The sequence below is a fragment of the Globicephala melas genome, chromosome 11, assembly GCF_963455315.2.
Source record: "Globicephala melas chromosome 11, mGloMel1.2, whole genome shotgun sequence".
Taxonomy (NCBI): domain Eukaryota; kingdom Metazoa; phylum Chordata; class Mammalia; order Artiodactyla; family Delphinidae; genus Globicephala; species Globicephala melas.
The window spans coordinates 2436513-2455861 of record NC_083324.2 but is presented as its reverse complement, the minus strand read 5'-3'; the positions used below and the strand labels follow the sequence as shown (position 1 = coordinate 2455861).

General features: G+C 61.4%; 1 protein-coding gene across 10 annotated transcripts in view; it reads left to right on the top strand.

Moving 5' to 3' along the window:
- Positions 1-19349, top strand: part of IQSEC1 (IQ motif and Sec7 domain ArfGEF 1) — a 330236-nt gene that overhangs the window by 284035 nt on the left and 26852 nt on the right. For all 10 annotated transcript variants that reach the window (XM_060307267.1, XM_060307269.1, XM_060307268.2 and 7 more), the window contains 2 exons: positions 3753-4044; positions 8582-9828. In XM_060307267.1, coding sequence (XP_060163250.1) covers positions 3753-4044; positions 8582-9828 — 1539 coding nt within the window. The remainder of the gene's footprint in view (positions 1-3752; positions 4045-8581; positions 9829-19349) is intronic.

Sequence of the window (19349 nt, the reverse complement as noted above, 5' to 3'; positions counted from 1 at the left end):
TCATCAGCAGGCGTTTCACGTCAGACGTTGTCCTTGTGTTCACCAGGGGTTTGGCTCTGGTTAAGGAGACTCTCTCGGTGTCTAATACTATGTCGCTTGTGTTTGGGACCATGAAGGAGTGATGTTCTCTGGCTCAAGATGGGTTCTTACACTACATGCTCTGCTCGCTTTTGTCCACTCATTTCTTGGAGGACAGTGAGTCATACTGGTTGCAGTAGGATGGCCTGGCCATTTCTTATCGGGATGGTTTGAAGTTTGGATTTGGGGCGTGCAAGGGCTGCCACATTGCACAGCTCAAGGGACCCCATTCACGGAGATTCGGCAGGACTTGGTGACAGATGGAATGGGGTGAGGCCCCATTCCATCTGTCCCCAAGCGGGGTTTGGCCGTCGGGGAGGGACTAACTTGGTGACTCAGCTCGGGACTCTGGCTCCGTCACTGCATGGTGATGGGCGACCGTCACCGGTTAGGTTTGGGGCAGGTGGGATGTACCGGCGGGGGTGATGTAAGAAGCCACATTCCGGGACCGGCAGGTGGCTGGCCTGGAAAGTGCCTGCACTCACTCAGCAGGTGTCGCTGGGCCCCGTTAGTCTGGCACATGTGTCAGCATTTGGGGAGCGTCAGCCAGCAACGCAGAAAAATGACCCACGTCCTCACAGGGCTCCGATACTGATGTGGGGGGCAGCCGGCAAAGGAAAGACAGGAAGAATACATCACACTATACAGCGTGCTGGTGGGCAGACCACTGAGTGTGGGACTAGGGGTGCTGGGGAGAGGGCTGTGTGGTTTTAACTTGGGCGAGTAGTGGGGGCCTCATTGGAAGGTGGCACTGAGTAAAGACCCAAGGGAGGTGAAGGTGTGGTGCGTGCTGAGATCTGTGGAACGGCGTTCCAGGCAGACGGAACAGCCAGGGCAAAGGCCCTGAGGCCTGCCTGGCCCCTTGGAGAAGGGAGGAAGGAAGCCAGTGAGGCTGGAATAGAACGAGCAGGCGGAAGAGGGACCGGCGTGCAGTCAGCCAAGGTCAGGTCTGAAGGGCACTGCAAGGAGGACGGTGTCTTCCCAGTGGGACGGGGAGCAGGGAGGCCCTCGATGTGGCTCCCGTCTGGTCAGGATTGCTCTGACTGCCGTGGGGAGAAGAGAGGCGGGGGCGTGAGTGATAATCCCGGGAGCCGCGGTGGCGGTGGCCTGGAACACCTGCTGACAAGTGGGCAGGCAGGGGTGTTTCAAAGGTCGGGCTCACAGGGGAGAGGCTGCAGGTGACTGTCAGCCCCTTCTCTTGGCCTGGAAGGAGGCCTGGCCCTCTCCGCCAGGCACCTTCTGAAACCTGCTGGCTTGAGACGGTCGGGAGCCAGGTCATGGGCAGAGCAGGAACCCCGGGCTGGCACAGCCCCAGAAAGCCCTTGCATCCCCCCAAGCACCTCCATCCCCATCCGATCCCGAGTGCGCCCCTCCTGCTGGGGCCCAGCCTCCACACGGAGGGACTCCGCACAGATGTCCTGTCCATGAGCTCAGGCGGGCGGCCAGGCCTGGCCCCTCCGCAGGGTAGAGCATGGCCGTGGGTCGGGGGCAGTCCCCTGCCTGTCCTTCCTCAGCTCCCTCTGCCCCACACCGGCCCAGCCCGGCCTACTGCGGGGGGATAGGGGGACGGCCTTTCACCTGTTGACACCTGTTCACGTCGCTCCGAGATCAGGTGAGCGCGGGCGGGGTAGGGGTAAGGGGCCAAGCCCCTTCCCTGTGAGGGTGGACACCCCCTTTGTCGGGGGGTGTCGGGCGCTGGGGGGAGAGTCCAGGCCCCCAGCAGTAGGGGCCCGTGAGGCACGGAGGGACTTCCCGCTCGGACCTGCACGGAACCCGCCCTGTCTCCGTGGCCTCTGCAGACTCAGGGCTCAGAGACGATTTAGAATCCTGGCGAGCTGAGCCCCGGCTGCTTCTCCTCAAGGACACGGTTCTGTTTGCTGTCACCCTCTCGCTGGGAAAGACAGAAGAGGCTCTGACAGAAGTGCTTGCAGGGGAGGCGTGGCGCAGGCCGGGGCTCCGGTCGGCCGCGGGCACCTCCGGGGCGTCCATCGCCTCTCGGGCCTGTGGGCTCCTTCACTCTCCCCTCCAGCTGTCCGTCCCGGGTGGTGGGCCTTATCAGGAGAACGGGAGAGTCTGCAGTGCTGCCCACACAGGCCCACGAGGCCCCGAGGAAGCTGCTGCCGGGTGACCACGAGCGGCCAAGGAGGGTCTCGAGTGGTGGTGGGCCTGAGGCACCGAAGGCGGCCCACCTGGGTCACGGACAGGGGCCAGGCCTTGCGATGAGCGTGAGCCCTTGACTCACAGCCGCATTGAGGCCAGGCACCCAGGACTCTTCCCCGTGGAAGGACCCTCATCACACCCCAGCTCCTGGGCACCGGCTGGGATGTCCTCTGCTGCAGGAGACCCGCCGTCGATCCCCGCGGGCCAGAGCGGAAGGCCTGCACTCTTCTTAGACGGCCTGCCGGGCAGCATGTGCTGGGCTTTACAGCCAGGTGGGCTGGGGTGTGCTGGCTCCAGGGCCTCCGTGCCCATGCCCCCTCCGCAGGAGGCATGTTACACGCTGGGCAGTTGGCTCTGCAGGCCCTGGGACCCGTGGGGACGGTGGGGGCGGAGCTGGGCAGGTGGGCCGGGCACAGAGGCTGCTGAAGGCAGGGCGTTCCCACTGTTCTAAAGGCGGGACTCTGGAGGACGGACTGTAGCTCACGGGGTCTGTGAGCCCTTCCCTCCTCCGGGCCACTTCCAGAGGGACCCCACCCTGGCCCCAGGGATCCGATGGACCGGGGAGTGGCAGGGCGCCTCGGGAGAGGCCGCCAGAAGCTGCCAGAAACTCGGTTGCACGTTTCTCCCTTCTCTCTGTGTCCCCAGTCTTCTAAGGTCATGAGTTCGGGACAAGTAAGCCACCCCTCTGTCCCCCCACCAGGCACTTGGAAGATTGAGGGATCTGCACAGGCCTGGGACGAGGGTGGTGGGGTGGAGGGGAGCCCCCAGTGTTGGTCTTTAATCCCAACTCACCTACGTTCTACCTGTGCAACCTCGGACAAGGCCTGTGCTGTGTGGGCCTCAGTCTCCTCACCTGGAAAAGGGGTTAATAATCTGTCCTCTGGAGGGCTAATCTCGCCTTCGGGGACACCAGTCAGTTTGATTAGGACCCTCAGGACCTCACTTTAACTCAGTTACCTCCTTAAAGACAATCTCCAAATGCAGACACGTTCTGAGGTGCTGGCTGTTAGGGCTTGAAGTATAAAAATGTTGGTGGGGGAGGGACCAGTTCAGCCCATAACAAACACCAGCACAATGCCTGACTCTCCCGTAGGTATGCAGTGAAGACTCGTTCTGTTTATTATTGTTTTTTTTTTTTTTTAAAAAAGAGTGGTTTACTTAAACCGGGCAGTGGGAGTGAGGGAGTGGAGGGGACGGGACCCGCTGTCTGTCAGTGAATGTCACTAGGCACCTGCTCTGGGCCGGGCCCGCTCGAGGTCCTGGGTTCGTCAGTGGACCCACGGGGCCGACCTTCCCGTGGGAGACGCACAGTGAACAGAGTCCTTCAGGGAGGGGTGTTGGCTGTGAGGAGGGGCGAGCTGTACAGAGAAAGTGGAATCACCGCAAGGGGAGGCGAGGGTCACGGCCCTCGGCCTCCGCCGCCCCTGGGGACCACCTGTAGGAGGGTGGGGGGATGCCTGCGGGGCCCTGGGCTCTGGTTTCCCTCTCACCGGAGGCCCGTCCTCTCTCTGCAGTGTCGAGGGCGAGGCCCCCAGCAGCGAGACTGGCACGTCGCTGGACAGCCCCTCCGCCTACCACCAGGGCCCCTCGGCGCCCGGCTCCGGCCTGGGCCCGGACCACTCCGAGCACACGCCAGGCGGCGCCTATGGGCTGTATGCGGGGCCGCCCGGGCAGCAGCGCACGCGGAGGCCCAAGCTGCAGCACTCGACCTCCATCCTGCGCAAGCAGGCCGAGGAGGAGGCTATCAAGCGCTCACGATCCCTCTCCGAGAGCTATGAGCTCTCCTCCGACCTGCAGGACAAGCAGGTAGGCGGCCAGCCACGCGGGCCACGGGGGAGAGGCGCTGGGGGTTGGGGGAGGCTGCGGTGCCTGCGCGGCCTCGGACGACGCGGCCCTTTGCTGGGGCCGCCCAGGGCCGCAGGGGACCCTGTGTGCTCCACAGCCGCGCCCAGGCAGGGGCTGTTCCCTGCGGACGTGGCCTCTGCCTCAGCCTGAGCTGGCTCCTCCCGAAACGCGGAGGGTTCCGAGGGAAGGAGCCGATGGGGGACGTTCCTGTCCGGCCTCGGCCTCTGCCCGGTTCACAGCCCTCCTCTCTGGGCTCCGGGGCCCACTCTGGGTGTCAGGACCTGGTGCCACCAGTGCACTTGGGTTCCGTGGCGGCCGTTGAGGTCCTGGGATCCAGGAGAGAGCTGAACCTTGGGAGGTCTGCAGGAGGGGCCCTCGGGGAGGGGACGGTCAGTTCACAGAAAGAGCACGTACTCTGAACCGAGCAGCGAGCCCATCCCCAGCCAGTGAGGCCAGGCTGTTCATTCCACCCCTCAGTGTACAGCCCCGTGTCCTGGGGGAAATCGCCTCCTTGCAGGTTGCTCTTCCTCCCCGGAGCCTTGGCCCAGACCCACTGTGGGGCTGGCACGTGTGTACAGAGCGACGGGCATGCATGACCTGCTCGCTTGGCCTCTTAGGTTGATGGGAGAGAGGGGAGGGGTCCCGGCTGGGTGGCAGGTGGGGGGCAGAGGGAGTGAGAGCTCATGAGGGGACAGAGGCTTCTCACTCCCAGCCCCTCAGAGTGCAGGCACGTAGTAGGCACTGTACTAAGAATTCTTGTGTGAAGCTCTGACAGGAAGCTCCAGGCTTCAGGAGCACCCCCAGGCTGCCGGCGTGCGGGGCCGGCCTGCCTGTCGCTGTCCCCAGCTCCTGTGCCCTGAGCTGTGCGCAGTCTCCTTGTGAGCCCGGGCGGCTGCCTCTGCCCCGGCCTGGCTGCAGGACCTGCCCGGCAGCCCCTCAGACGCCAGGCTGCAGAAGTCGCCCTGCCCTCTCACCTCCCACACCTACCCTGGCCTGGACCCTCTGTTTGCTCCCCAGTCTAACTGTTTGTCTCTTACAGAGCAGAGGTCCGGGCCTGGTGTAGCCCCAGACTTCTGCGGGGAGCGGTGCGGTGTGTGGGTACTGCCCAGGGCGGGTCTTCCCCCGACACGGTCCGTACCGGCCCCCTCTCCCTGTTCTTGGCGCTGCCCTGTGACCGTGGACAGCCCTGCCTACCTGCCCTGGTCTTCATCTGTCTGCCCGTGAGTTGGGACTGACGGGGGGTGGGGCCCGCAAGTGGCCAAAGCCTGAAGCAGATGATCCCCGTCAGGCAAATATTGGGGAGCAAACAGACCCCTGGCCTCGTGGCGCTTGGCCTCGTGGCCAGGTCCACGGCAGGAGCCTCTGTTCCATTTATCAGGTTCACCCATAGCCAAAGTGGATCAAAAACAGTTTATAGTAACACACGTCTGCAGCAGGACCATTAAAATAGAAGTGGGAAAGGTTAAAACTTCAGAGAGGCCTGTGGAGGTAATCATATGCTTCCTGCAGCCTTAATGTGGCCACAGCTGTTCATTTTCATCCCTCGCACATTAGCCTGATGCCCACCGTGTGCCAGACCCCGTACTGGGTGCCGGGGAGTCACCAGGGAACAGAGTGCAGCCCCAGCCCTCAAGCAGACGCTGTGGTCCAGAGACAGGTTAACAGTAAAGACACAGGTTAATTCCAGAGCGTGATACAAACTCCGGGAATGAAGAAAGAGGGGAGAGAAGCTGAGCACCTGTGGGAGGAGACAGCTTGGATGAGGTGCGGGGGACCTCTCCAAGGTGGTATCAGAACTGGGTGTTTGAGGACGGGGTCTTCCAGGAAGAGGTAACAGCAGGCACGAAGGCCAGAGGCAGAACCACTGGCAGAAAGGATGGCCGGGAAGAGGGGAGGGGTGGGGAGGTGATGCTGAGGGCCACCGAGCATTCGACTCTCTGCTGAGCCTCCTGGCAGTCAAGGTGAAAATAGGAACAGGACAGATGACCCAGGAGTTTCCAGATGAAGGTAGGGTGCCCGGTTCCACGAGGGGGTAGAGTCTGGGTGACGCAGAGCCCCATTTTAGTGGCCCTCAGCCTCCACGCCTCCTGGCAGTTTCCTGTCTGAGCAGGAGGCCTGAGTTGGCAAGGGTAGCACTTCAGCTTTGTGGGAGGGTGAGGTGAGCCTCTCAGCTCCTCGTCCCCTCACTTGTCAGAGCCTCTGCCCCCCTCTGCAGGGGGTGGGGGACTTCCTGGGGTCCCTCTGCAGACCAGACGCTGTGTCAGGTGAGGGTGATGCCCAGCAGACGAGCACAGACAGGTTGGGGTCCCTGCCCTGCACCCCCAGTTAGCGTTCAGACTGGGCCTTGGGTTGGTTCTGGCCCGGAAGGAAGAATGAGTGGCCACGGTGGGCCCGGGAGCTGAGTAGGAGCGGACCTGGGTCTGTGTGTCCCCTGGGGGGAGGCCAGGAGGAGGGGCTGAGGGGGCTTTGCCCATGCAGCACAGAGCCCACGTCTGCCTTCCCAAGGTCCCTCCTGTCCCGACCCAGACTTGGGGAACGGTCTCAGGCCAGGAGTGTCGCCCCTGGGGTCGCGAGATCCAGAGTCAGAAGGCGACAAGGAGCCGTGGAGCGCACTCTGAGCTGTACGGTGCCCCTCCTCCTCCCCACACGAGGGGCCCGGAGCCCAGGCCTTGGAGGGCGGAGAGGAGAGGGCTTCCCAGAGCTCAGCCGTGGGCCTTCTGCCGGCGCCGTGGGCTTTCAGAGCTCCACTCCAAACCCAGAAAACAGACGCTGCTCACAGATGCGGAAGTGAGGTCATCTCTCTGGATGCCGTTCAGTAACTTCAGGGCGAGAGGAAAAACAGACCCGCCCTGGCTAACTCCAGGGCCGGGCTTTGAAAAGTCATTTTGATCCTCACTCCGCCCCCCAACTCCTCTCGTGCGAGGGGCCGCTCTGCCCTGCCTGCTGCTCCCCCTCCTGTGGGCCCCGGAGAGCTGCACGTCTGTGTCGCGGGCGGGGCTGGGGGGGGGGAGCTGGCATCCCTCAGGGAGACCAGGACCCACCCTGAGTCCTGAGTGAGGCACGGAGCCCCCCTCCCCCTTCCGGCCCACCCTCAGGCGGCTCTGAGCAGCCGTCTGCCCCACTCAGCCATGGCTTGGGGTTTGCTCAGTGACGCGTGTGCCTCTGTCCTGGACGGCCTTGGCCTCTTGAGGGTGGGGACCTTGTCCCTCTGCCACCGGTGTGGGCGTGGCGCCTGCATGGAGCAGACAGCGGTGCTCTGCCCCCTCGGGATATGAGCACGCCTCACTCCCAGGGACCCGAGGCCTTCCCACCCACATCAGGGGCCACCCTGCCCAGCACCCGAGGGCTCAGCTTGGCCGACCAGCCAGCTCCCTATCCTGGGCTTTCCCGGGTTCTGAAGAGCGGGCTCGGGCCTCACTCGGGAAGCAGGCACAGGGAGCGGCCCTTGGGGGCTGTCCGGAGTCCTCGGCCAGCATGAGCCTAGGACTTCACAGGCCCACGTGGCACACGGGAGTCCCAGCGCCCCTGCCTGCCTGCAGCCCGGCCCCATCGCCAGGCTCACGGAGCCTGCTCTGCGTCTGGAGGCCTCCAGGGGTGTGCTGGGCCTCTTTTCTGGGCCTCAGTTTCCCCATCTGCCACGGAGGGGACTTGGGGCCCCTCACAAACTGTCTACACCTCCCAGGAGTGCAGCTGAGGGTCCTGCACCTCCTCAGCCCCCAGCTGGCATGTGCCGAGGGCCTGTCTCACCTGTGCCCACCGCTGCCCTGCGAGGTCCGTCTGATGGGACTGAGCAAGCCTTGCAAGAAGCAAGGCTTCTCAGAGTCACTCCACTGCCAAGGGCAGGGCCAGGACTAGACCCAGGCCCTCGGGCAGTGCCGCAGGCGGAATTGGGGCTGGAGGCCTGCAGCCAGTGCTCAGCACCCAGGGCCTGCTTGGGTCTCGGGCCCGTCTCTCGCTTTTCTTCATTTATTTTTTTTGGCTGCATCGGGTCTTAGTTGCGTTATGTGGGATCTTCCTTGCGGTGTGCGGGATCCTCTGCTGCAGCGCACAGGCTCCTCGTAGCAGCGCGCGGGCTTCTCTCTAGTTGTGGCATGCGGGCTCAGTAGTTGCAGCGCATGGGCTTCGTTGCCCTGCGGCGTGTGGGATCTTAGTTCCCTGACCAGGAATCGAACCCACGTCCCCTGCATTGGGAGGCGGATTCTTAACCACTGGACCGCCAGCGAAGCCCCTCGGGCCGGTCTCTTAACCTGCACCTGCCGCGAGCTTCCTCTCTCTGGAGGGGCTGCCTGCACCTCTTCCACCACCTCCAAGTCTCATTCAACTGCATGCCCCAGGTACACCAGGGCCAAAGGCTACTGTGGCCAGAGAACTTTGGGAAACCACCACTCTTTAAAGGTTCTGAGAAGTCCTGCAGGGAACACTTGCTTTAACTGGGTCTGACCCCTGGGATGCGCTGGGCCTCCTGGGCCGTCCTCACGCTCCTCTCCTTCCCCCGCAGGTGGAGATGCTAGAACGGAAGTATGGGGGCCGCCTCGTGACCCGCCATGCGGCCCGCACCATCCAGACAGCCTTCCGCCAGTACCAGATGAACAAGAACTTTGAGCGGCTGCGCAGCTCCATGTCCGAGAACCGCATGTCACGCCGCATCGTGCTGTCCAACATGAGGATGCAGTTCTCCTTCGAGGGGCCGGAGAAGGTGCACAGCTCCTACTTCGAGGGCAAGCAGGTCTCAGTGACCGACAAGGGTACCCCGCTGGAGGCCCTGGTGCCGGCCGAGTGCAGAGACCTGGGCCCGCCGCCTGCCCTCCAGGCCCCTGCCCCGGCCGGTGACTTCGCAGATGCCATCACAGAGCTGGAGGACGCCTTCTCACGGCAGGTGAAGTCGCTGGCCGAGTCCATTGACGACGCGCTCAATTGCCGCAGCCTGCACACCGAAGGGGCCCCCGCGCCCGACGTGGGGCGGACCCGGGACGCCGAGCCCTCGCCGGCCCTGCATGGCGCCGAGCATCGCCAGCTGGACGAGATGACCGCCTCGTACAGCGACGTCACCCTGTACATCGACGAGGAGGAGCTGTCGCCACCCCTGCCCCCGATGCAGGCGGGCCGCCGGCCGTCCAGCGCTGAGTCGGACCTGCGGCTGCGGCCCGGGGGTGCTGCCCAGGACTACTGGGCCCTGGCCCACAAGGACGACAAGGGGGACACGGACACCAGCTGCCGGAGCACGCCCTCGCTGGGGCCACAGGAGCCGCGGCTGCGCGGGGAGCACCTCCCGCTGCTCACCATCGAGCCGCCCAGCGACAGCTCCGTGGACCTCAGCGACCGCTCGGACCGCAGCTCGCTTAAGAGGCAGAGCGCCTACGAGCGCGGCCTGGGCGGGCCGCAGGGCAGCCCCAAGCACGGCCCCCATGGGCCCCCCAGGGGCCTCCCCCGGGAGGAGCCGGAGCCACGGGCCCGGGCGCCCAGGCCCCTGGATGGCCACCTGGCCATCAATGGCTCGGCCAACAGGCAGAGCAAGTCCGAGTCGGACTACTCGGATGGGGACAACGACAGCCTGAACAGCACATCCAACTCCAACGACACCATCAACTGCAGTTCCGAGTCTTCGTCCCGCGACAGCCTGCGCGAGCAGACACTCAGCAAGCAGACCTACCACAAGGAGACCCGCAACAGCTGGGACTCGCCCACCTTCAGCAACGACGTCATCCGCCGGCGGCACTACCGCATCGGCCTCAACCTCTTCAACAAGTGAGTCCCCGGCCGCTGGCGGCCCGGGCGGGATGAGGGGCGGCTCCGGGGTGGGGGCCGGGGGGGTTGCATGGTGCGGCGCCTGCTATACCGCGCTGGCCCCAGCGTCTGGCCCTGGGTGGTGCGGGCACGGTGGTCTTTGAGCAGGGGCGGGCCGGGTGCAGGTCCGTGCCCGTGTCCGTGCAGCCTGGACTCGGGCCCGCACCCGGGAGCAGGGCACTGGTAGGCCCTACGCCCTCTGGGAGATTGTACGTTGGGTCCGTGGCGTGGCCGCCACGCCACATTCTGGCAAGGCGCCGTCGGGGCAGCCTTGAGAGCAGGTCTGGGGCAGGAGGCTGGTATTTAAAGCTCACTATTCTTAGCACAGCTGAAAATAGCAAGTGGAAGGGCAGGCGGGCTGAGCAGTCCCTCGGAGAAGACGCTGGCGGCTCTGGTTGTTAAACCTCGGATTTCTCCTCACTTCCATCCACAGGGCCTCTGGATTTGGGGTCACCAGACGCCGGCCTGGCACTGGCTCCTCCGGGGAGGGGGACGTGGAGGGGATGTGGCCAGCCTGCTTGGTGGCTACTGACACCTGCACACTGTGCTTCCCTGCTCCCCGCTTCCTCTGCTAGACGGGGGTGGAGAGTCTTGGGGGGCACTTCTGAGCCATCCCTGGTGCAACTGGCAGCGCCGGCTGGGGGACTCAGAGAGACCTGTCCTGAAGGGCGGGTATGGGGGAACTGTGCAGTCCCCCACTAGGGGCTGGGCGTCATTGGTCCTCGATCAGCTAAGGACTAAGAGTCTTGGACCCGTCACATCTGCCAGGGGTGCTCTCCTGAGACTCCATCTGCATGTGAGGACCAGTCCCACTGCCACGCAGTCCGTGGCCAGAGCAGTGCGCTGAACGGGGAGGTCGTGAGCTGCCAAGCCCATCCCGAGGTCGGTCCCGAAAGCCTGCCCCCACCTGCTTCCAGGCACAGCCAGTTCCCGGACCATCTCGGATCCTCATGGGGGAGGCTGGGATGACCTGGGGGCTCCCCCAGTGTCCGAGGTTCCCTCGTCCCTGGCAGACGTTGTGTCCTGACGTGGGAGTCCCAGCTGGGTGGACGGGTGGAGGCCAGAAAAAGTTGCATCCCTCACCCGAGCAGCCTTGGTCTCTGTAGGTTCTTTCTGGCTCTCTTAGTTTTTAATTACACCTGTAACGCATGAATACGCTCTCCACTCTGCGTAGAAGTTGAAAGCCTTCAAGCTAGGGTTTCTGTGCATGTGTGGTCCAGAGCGCAGCTCCAGGCCAGGCCGCCTGGGTGCAGACCCCGGTCCTTGCACTTCCTGTCTGTGTCCCTGGGCAGCTCGGTCTCTACCACGGCGGCTTCATCTGCATGGTGGCGCTGAGCCCAATAGTGTCCACCTCACGGAGTGTGAGTTGGAGATGAGCGGGTGTATGGGATGCTCAGCAGCGCCAGACGTGTGGCGAGCTGGGCCCGAGCCTCTCTGCTGTCCCCGTGGCCCCTGTTGACGTTACCTGGGCCCAGGCCACACACACTGCCCCCCTGTGATGCTGCCACGCGGTTTGCTGTTGGAGGCCATTCCCGTTGGTGCCGCGGGCCACCTGGTCTGTGTGCTGCTACGTGGGGTCCACGTGCGGCTGTCCAGGGTGGTCTGGCCACTCGCTCCCATGTTTTCACAGTCACCAACCACATGACAGTGACCGTGGACCTGCCCCTCCCACACGCTCCCGAGTCTCTGGGGAAGGGGATAGCTGGAGGAGGCGGTGTTTGGGGCTCACGTGGGCGTGTTGTCCATTGAAGTAGAGCCTGAAGCTGGACCTGGAGGGCCCGTTTCCTCACACGGTGGACAGCGCCCAGCCTTGTCTCCCACCCCAATCAAAGCGTAGAAATAGTATCTCTATTGTTTCAATTTGGATTTCTCTGCCTGCTTCTAAGATGCAGCATCCGTATGTGTGTCTTTCGGCCATTTGGGTTTTTTCTTCTACAAAATGCCTGTTCCTATTTTTTGCCCATTTTTCTGTTATTTCTCATTTTGATTTATAAGTGGTTCTTTATATATTGTGGATACTAATCCTTTGTAATTACAAATATTTTCTTCCTGTCACTGGCTTTCTTTTTTTTTTTTTTAAACTTCTGAAATAGGATTCACAGACCATAAAATTCACCTTTATGAAGTGTACAGTTTCAGTGGGTTTTAATTATATATCTTTTAACTTTGTGTATGCTTTGTTGGTCAGAAGTTACTAATTTTTTTTGCATTTTTTTTATCGAGGTGGAATTGACATGTAACATAGTTTCAGGCATACAACATAATGATTCAATATTTATATATATGTAGTCAATTCATCAGTGTTCTCTTTGTTTATTACTTTGTTTTTTTTATGTTTCATTTTAAAAGGCTCCGCCCCAGGTCATAATATAGTTTTAAAATATTTTCTTCAGGACTTTCTTAGTTTTGTTTTATATCCTTTAGGACTTTAACCTGGCGTTTGTTTTGGAGAACGGTACAAGGTGAGGGGTGTAGTTTTTATAGTTCTTTGTAAATTAGCTGGTTGTCTGCAGACGGTGTGCTGAGGAGTCTGTCCTTTCTCTGTTGACTTGAAATCCCATCTAATTCCTACGTGAACAGGGCCTGTGCTTGGATCCTTTCGTTCACTTGGCACATGTTTATTGAACACCTGCTGCATGCCAGGCCCTGTGTAGGGGGCCTGGACTCAGCCCTGAACAGAATAAAGACCCTGCGATGCTCCATGCTAGTGGGTAGAGGCTCTGTGTGTTCCTTTGCCAACATCAGACTTTCAGTTTTATATGTTTTTGTATTAGAACAGAAACCACTCTTTTGTTCTTTTAAAAAGTGGTCTTGGCCCTTGTTGGTAGTTACTCTTCCACATGGATTGCAGAGTCAGCTCGTTAAGACCATGAAAACTCCTGGTGGACTTGGCACTGGAGCCCCTTGAGCTTGGGGGACCTCGCCCCTTTACAAGTCGAGGGACAGAGGTGAGGTCCAGCCACAGATGGTGTTTAAGTTCAGATTGAAGGTAACCACAGTCCGTCCAGCTCCCCCGGTGGCAAGCCGCAGTGCAGGCGGTCACCGGCCACACGTGCTTGGTGGCTGCATCCCTGGCAGTGCGGGTCCAGGATGGTCCCCCAGCTTCAGAGCCCGCCGTTGGATGACGCGGGTCTCGCATGCAGAGAGGGGCGGGTGGCAGGCTGGCTCCTCCGAGTGGCGTGCGGGGCAGGTGTTGGGAGGTCGTGCGGCTACAAGCTCTGGCCGTCCTCAGTCTTCTCCTCCTCGGCCTTGGTTGTCCACCTAGGGGGTTGTTTGGAGGATTGAAGGCGCAACCACAGCACTGTGGCCACCGGCCATCTCCCGAGTCTCACCAGGCCCAGAAAGGGCTGGCGGTCCGACCCGAGTAGATAGAGGGCCAGGCCCTGTGCGGGGCTAGCGAAGCTGGGAGCCGGATGCCCCTGAGCAGGCCCTGGAGCCGCTGGGCGAGGACGCACACTGGGCAGCCTGCTGCCCGAGGCCAGGGCCCCTCCCTGGGAGGCCGGACCTTCGCGCCTCTGTCCTTCCCCTTCCTGGCACCCTTCTCTCACCCCCACCTGTCCACTGCCCACCTCTGTTCTGCACGCTCTCCCTGTGGGTCTCCTCTCCCCCCACCATTTCCCTCCCTCCCCAACCCCTACCCAGGCCCACACCCAGGCTGCCTTTCAAACAGTTCTCAGGTCCCACCCACTCCCGGGAGGGAGCTTTCCAGCACAGACACCCGCCCCCTCCAGGGGGTATGTGGAGGGCCTGAGCGCTGGATCCAAAGTGGGTGAGTAGCCGGCTGGGGAGGAGAGAGGGAAAACAAATGAAACAGGGTGGTGGGGAGGGGCTGTCCCCGGGGCCACAGAGGAGGCTGCCGCAGTCTGCCTGGCATCCAGATGGCCTCCCAGGCTCCAGGACTGCACGTCCGGCTCGCAGCGCTGGGCACCGGGCCGGGGCCGGGAGCCGAGGCAGGAGAGTTTCAGCCCCAGTTCAGCGTATCCGCTGCAGGGACTCGGCACCTCCGTGCACCCTGAGCCTTGCTGGCTGCGCCCAGAAACTGGCCATGAGGTTCCTGCCCCCACAGGGCGTAATGAGGGTTAGAGACCGTGAAACCAGGAGCCGCTGTCCAGGGTGCAGCGGGTGGCAGCTGTTGTGGTCCGCGGGGCTCCTGCGTCCGGAGCCAGTGCAGGGGGCCTGGGGCTCGGGCCTTAGAGGACCCAGGAGGTGGCTTAGCGGACAGAGCAGCATGGAGCACGGGAGTGGCTGATGCCCGCGTGCACTGACACGTGCCCGGTGCTGTTGTACGAGCCCACCGTGCTCACGGGAGACCGTAGGGAGGGGACCGTCACTAGTCCGCTTTACAGTTTGGGTGAGCTGAGGTGCCCAGAGGTAGCTTGCCCGAGGTCCCACGGTCGGTGGATGGCCAGACTGGGATTCACGCCACCGCCACCTGGCCCCTGAACACACCCTCGTAAAGCCCAGTGCAGGGACTGCGGCCTGGAGCATGGCCTCCGTGGCCCCGCCCGCTCACTGGGCCTCGCGTGTGCACTGAGAGTCCAGGGGGCGGAGCCTCATATTTGCGGTGTCCGCCACAGCGGTGGGAGCTGGGGTCCGCACCCCACAGCCCGGAGGGGCACCCAGCGGGACCTCACCGGGCCTGTCACCTGCTTGCCCACGGAGGGCCCTGCTCCTGTGCCCCTCACCTCATCCTCCTCCGCTCCTTCACGCCCTTCCCTCTCGCCCTCGGGCGTGGGCCCAGGTGACCATGGGCCAGGCCAGCCCTCTCCCCGCTCTGGACGAGTGTCCTCCTCCCCAGAGCCGCCCCTGATGAAATGGTGCCGTCGGAAGGGACTGAGGGCCTCTTGTCTGAGGAGCATGTAAGTCGGGCCTTGGAGACTACTTGGTGTGCCGGGACTCCTGATGGCAGGGAGCTGCTCACCTGGCCTCCGAGGTCCCTCCCTGCCCAGGGCCTGCGTTTGGTTTGGAGGCAGGTCTTCTCCGCCCAGCACCGGGTCGCCACCTGCCTGCTCCTCCGGCCACTGCCCGCTGGAGCTGCTGCAGAGAGCCCCGCAGTGAGGCTGGGGTGCTCCGAGGTTCCATCCTTACAACATCCATGGGGCTCGGGGATCGGCCAGCCTCCCAGTAAGCGGCAAAGCCCGGGTTGGGCTCCCGATTCCGTGCGCCTTGGGCGTTACGTTTGTTGTGACCAGTGAAGAGGACAGTGGTGACAGCCAGCCTGCGTAGATGCGTGTTAAGTTGCCAGCTGGTGCCGAGCAGTTCGTGTGCAGCATCTTGCCAAGTTCTCACGGTGGCCTGGGAGGCGTGGCTGCTGGGAGCCCGGCCGCGGGACCCCAGGCGCTGGCTCGAGGCTGCAGAACCAGAAGTGCTGGCTGTGCCGGGCCGTCTGCTGGTGCTGGACGTGCTGACGGTTTTAGTGACTGTGGCTCTCTTACGAGCACTCTGAGTTGGGTCTTTGCAGATCAGGGTCCTATTCCCCTTGACGTGAGCCACTCCTCCGGCCCACGCCACCCTCAGAGTGCTGTCGCGGGTCTGGGCTGGCTGGTGCCGAGGGCCTCAGGGAGGGAGGCAGTGCGGGGCAGGCCTCACGGGTGTTCCAGCCATGCCAGTTCCTTCTCTTTTTTCTAAACTGAAGTGTAGATGATTTATAATATTGTGCTGGTATACAGAAAAGTGATTTAGTTGGGGTTTTTTTTTTTCAGATTATGTTCCATTATAGGCTGTTACAAGATATTGAATATAATTCCCTGGGCTTTACAGTAAATCCTTGTTGCTTATCTATTTTATGGATAGCAGTTTGTATCCATTAATCCTTTTCTTTTTTCTTTTTCTTTTTTTTTTTGCCTCATTGAACGGCTTGAAGGATCTTAGTCCCCCGACCAGGGATTGGACCTGGGGCCATGGCAGTGAGAATGCTGAGTCCTAACCACTAGACTGCCAGGGAACTCCCAGTATCCACTAATCCTATACTCCTCATTTGTCCCTCCCTCCCCCCCTCCTCCCCCGAGTAACCATGAGTTTGTTTTCTACGGTATGTCTGTGAGTTTGTTTCTGTTCTGTATATAGATTCATTTGTATGATTTTTTAGGTTCCACTTATTTATTTATTTTTGGCCACGCTGCACGACTTGCAGGATCTTAAGTTCCCCGACCAGAGATGGAACACGGGCCCCCTGCAGTGGAACCACGGGGTCCTAACCACTGGACCAGCGGGGAACTCCCTAGGTTCCTCGTATAAGTGATATCATGTACTATTTTTCTTTCTGTGTCTGACTTACTTCACGAAGTATGATCAGCTCTAGGTCTGCAAATGGCAATGTTTCATTCTTTTTTACGGCTGACATCCCGTTGTATATATCTGTACCACATCTTCTTTATCCACTTCTCTGTCCATGGACATTTAGGTTGTTTCCACGTGTTGGCTATTGTAAATAGTGCTGCTACAAACACAGGGGTGCATGTATCTTTTCGAATTACAGTTTTGTCTGGATATGCCCAGGAGTGGGATTGCTGGATCATATAGTAGCTCTATTTTCGTTTTTTAAGGAACTTACATACTGTTTTCCACAGTGGCTGTACCAGTTTACGTTCACACTAATAGTGCATGAGGGCCAGAGGGTAATTCTTCCACCTTGTCTCTGGGATAAGTGCGAAAAAGACCCCGGCAGCCACGTTCAGCTTGGGTTTCTAATATCAGAAAGAACTTTGTGAAAATCAGAGCTGGATAAAATAGGCAGTGTGGGGAGGCGACGGGCTTGCTGGCCGTGCAGGTGTGCGAGCCGATGGGAGGTGGCCGCTTCTCTGCAGGATGTTGGAGGGGTTCGAGCCTAGATTCCGGAGTTGAAGGGCACATCCGGGCGCAGGGCCTCTGGGTGCTGAACTTGGTGAATCCATCCCTCGCCCCTGCGGCCAGTGAGAACAGCACGGGGATGGCTCGGCCTCCAACCTCGGGGCATCCTCGGGCGCTGCCGGTGTCTGTGCAGACCCCGTGCTGGTCTCTGTGTGCATGAGGCCCTTCTTCATTGGAAATGATGGGCATCTGATCAAACTGGTTCAAGCAGAGGGGCCTTACTGGTTCGTGTACCTGAAAAGCCACTGGGCATCTCTTGGCCGTGCCCCACCATCGCGCCCTCAGGGCAGGAGGGCAGCCAGTAGTCCAGGCTCGTGGTCCAGCCTCATGGCAGCCCTGCAGGAAGAGAGGCTCCCGCCGGCGCCCTCTGAACCGCTCGCCGTGGTCAGCGGGGTGCAGCACTCTGACTGGAGTACGGGCAGCCCGTGGGATCAGGGGGCGGAGCTCGAGGGGGGTGTGGGAAATCCAGAGGCCAACAGGGTGCCGGGCAGACGCCCACGTCCATGTCTCTTCAGCTGCTATAGCAAGTGAAAGCGACAGGAGGAGCCGTTGTGGCCCCTGCAGACCCTGCTGGGAGGAGAGGGGTTCCGGCAGGTGGGTGGTCCTTAGGTGCAGAGCCCGGCCTCGTAGTAACCGCCTCCCGAGAGCCCCGGGCTCAGGCTCGAGGACAGAGGTGCGAGGAGGGCAGCACCACTGTGGTCTGCACGTGCTCACCTGGCACAGTCGACGAGAAAAGCTGGACCTGGGGACAGCAGAGGCTGCTCGCAGGCCCAGAGGACGGGCAGTGGGGGTGAGGGGCAGAGGCCCGGGGGCCCGGGATGCAGAAGCGCGTCAGGTGTAGATGGTGAAAATGTCGCCTCTGCACCTCGTTGACGCTGGTCCTGGAGGGTGGAGGTCAGAAAGCTAGAGAAGGAGTCGTCAGGGGAACCTGGAGAGATGGGGAGAGCTGGCTGCGCAGAGGTGGGCAGAGCAGATTTGCAGCCCTGGGCTGGGAGCATAGAGTGGAACTTTACGGGCTTCTACCGCAAAGGGGTAAGAACCTGGCTCTCCCTCGCTGGACAGCCTGGTGCACAGCTACTCCGCCTTTCTGTGCCCCGTTTTTTTGTTTGAATTTTATTTTTTTATACAGCAGGTTCTTGTTAGTTATCCATTTTATACATGTTAGTGTATACATGTCAATCCCACTCTCCCAATTCATCCCACCACCACCCCTGCACCACTTTCCCCCCTTGGTGTGCCCCGTTTTTGGGGGTTTTTTGGGGTTTTTTTGTGTTTTTTTTTGGTGTGCCCTGTTTTGTTACGTGTCCAGTAAGGCTTTTGCGTTGGTCGTTCCCGCCCCCAGGGACCTTCTTCCTGGCTCCAGGTTCAATGCCACCTTCCCGAGGAGGCCTTTCTGGACCACGCCTTCTCACCCCATCCATCTGAAGTCCAGGCCTTCTGTGGTCACTACGGCTTCCCCTTGGTTTAGCTCTGCCCTAGTGCTGACCCTTTTCTTAAACAGCCATAAAACCAGCGTGTTTTCCAAGGGCTTAGAGGCATTAACTCATTTAATCTGCACAGTGACTCTGCTGTGTGCACTGTCACTGTCCCCACTACCCGGGTGGGGAGGCTGAGGCACAGGGAGGTTAGGTAACTTGCCCTAGGTCACCCAGCCAGAGAGCGGAGCTGGGATCTGAGCCATGCCTGTGAGCGTCTCTCCTGGGAGTTCATCGCGCTCCAGTGAGGATGTGTGTTCAAGGACAGGGACTTTGTCTAGACCACAGGTGTGCTGGTGCCACACCCACCCAGAGCAGGCGCTGGATGGATGCCTGGGGTGAATGGAGAAGTGGATGAGGGGTGAGGGGCCGGAACTTGTCCTGCAGGCTTGGGAGGCCCTGAAGGTTCTAGGGCAGAGTCCTGGGAACACGGGCCAAAGCACCCCCTCCCAGAGCCACATCGGCCCCAGCCCCAGACACAGCACGTTCTGTTTCTCTGGCCGGACATGCGCTGTGTGGGCCGGGCCCCCGCTGGCCCCTGAGGGTGCACAGTCAGCAGGGCCCCAGGCTGCGCCTCTTTAGTCCCGAGGGCCTGGAGCCGCGTTCAAGCTCGCAGGCAGGGAAGGGGGAGCCCGTCTGCCAGGTCGGGTGGGCTCTGTCACAGCCGGGTGCACTTCTCTGTTCACTCGCCGCGTCCGCTGCGTGTTGGCCAGGCCTGCTGCGCTCATCAAGTGTCTCAGGGACAAGGCAGGCAGAGGCTCCTTTCCATGGCGTCCCCTGGGCGCTCTGGGGGATCTCGGAGCCCCACAGGACGTGCCTTCTACCCTTCTGCCTCGGCCCGAGCCCGTCCAGTGCCCCTCACTGCCCCAGGGCGGTGGGCAGGGCTGTGGGTGAGCAGCAGACCGAGTGTGTGACTTACCCACGCAGGACATCTGGGCTGCTCCGGTCAGCACGGAGCCCTGTGAGGGGCCAGTGGACCCAGGACCCCTGCCCAGCAGGGCCCATGGAGTACACGGGGGGCAGCTGGGGGCCAGCAAGATCCTGCGGGCCAGGGACTCACATCAGTGCTGGCTCTCCACGGTCAGGGAGATCACTCCCCTTGCCAGCCGCGCGCATCCCGAGCCTGGAGCCCCCACCCGAACCCCCGCCTGTACCTCC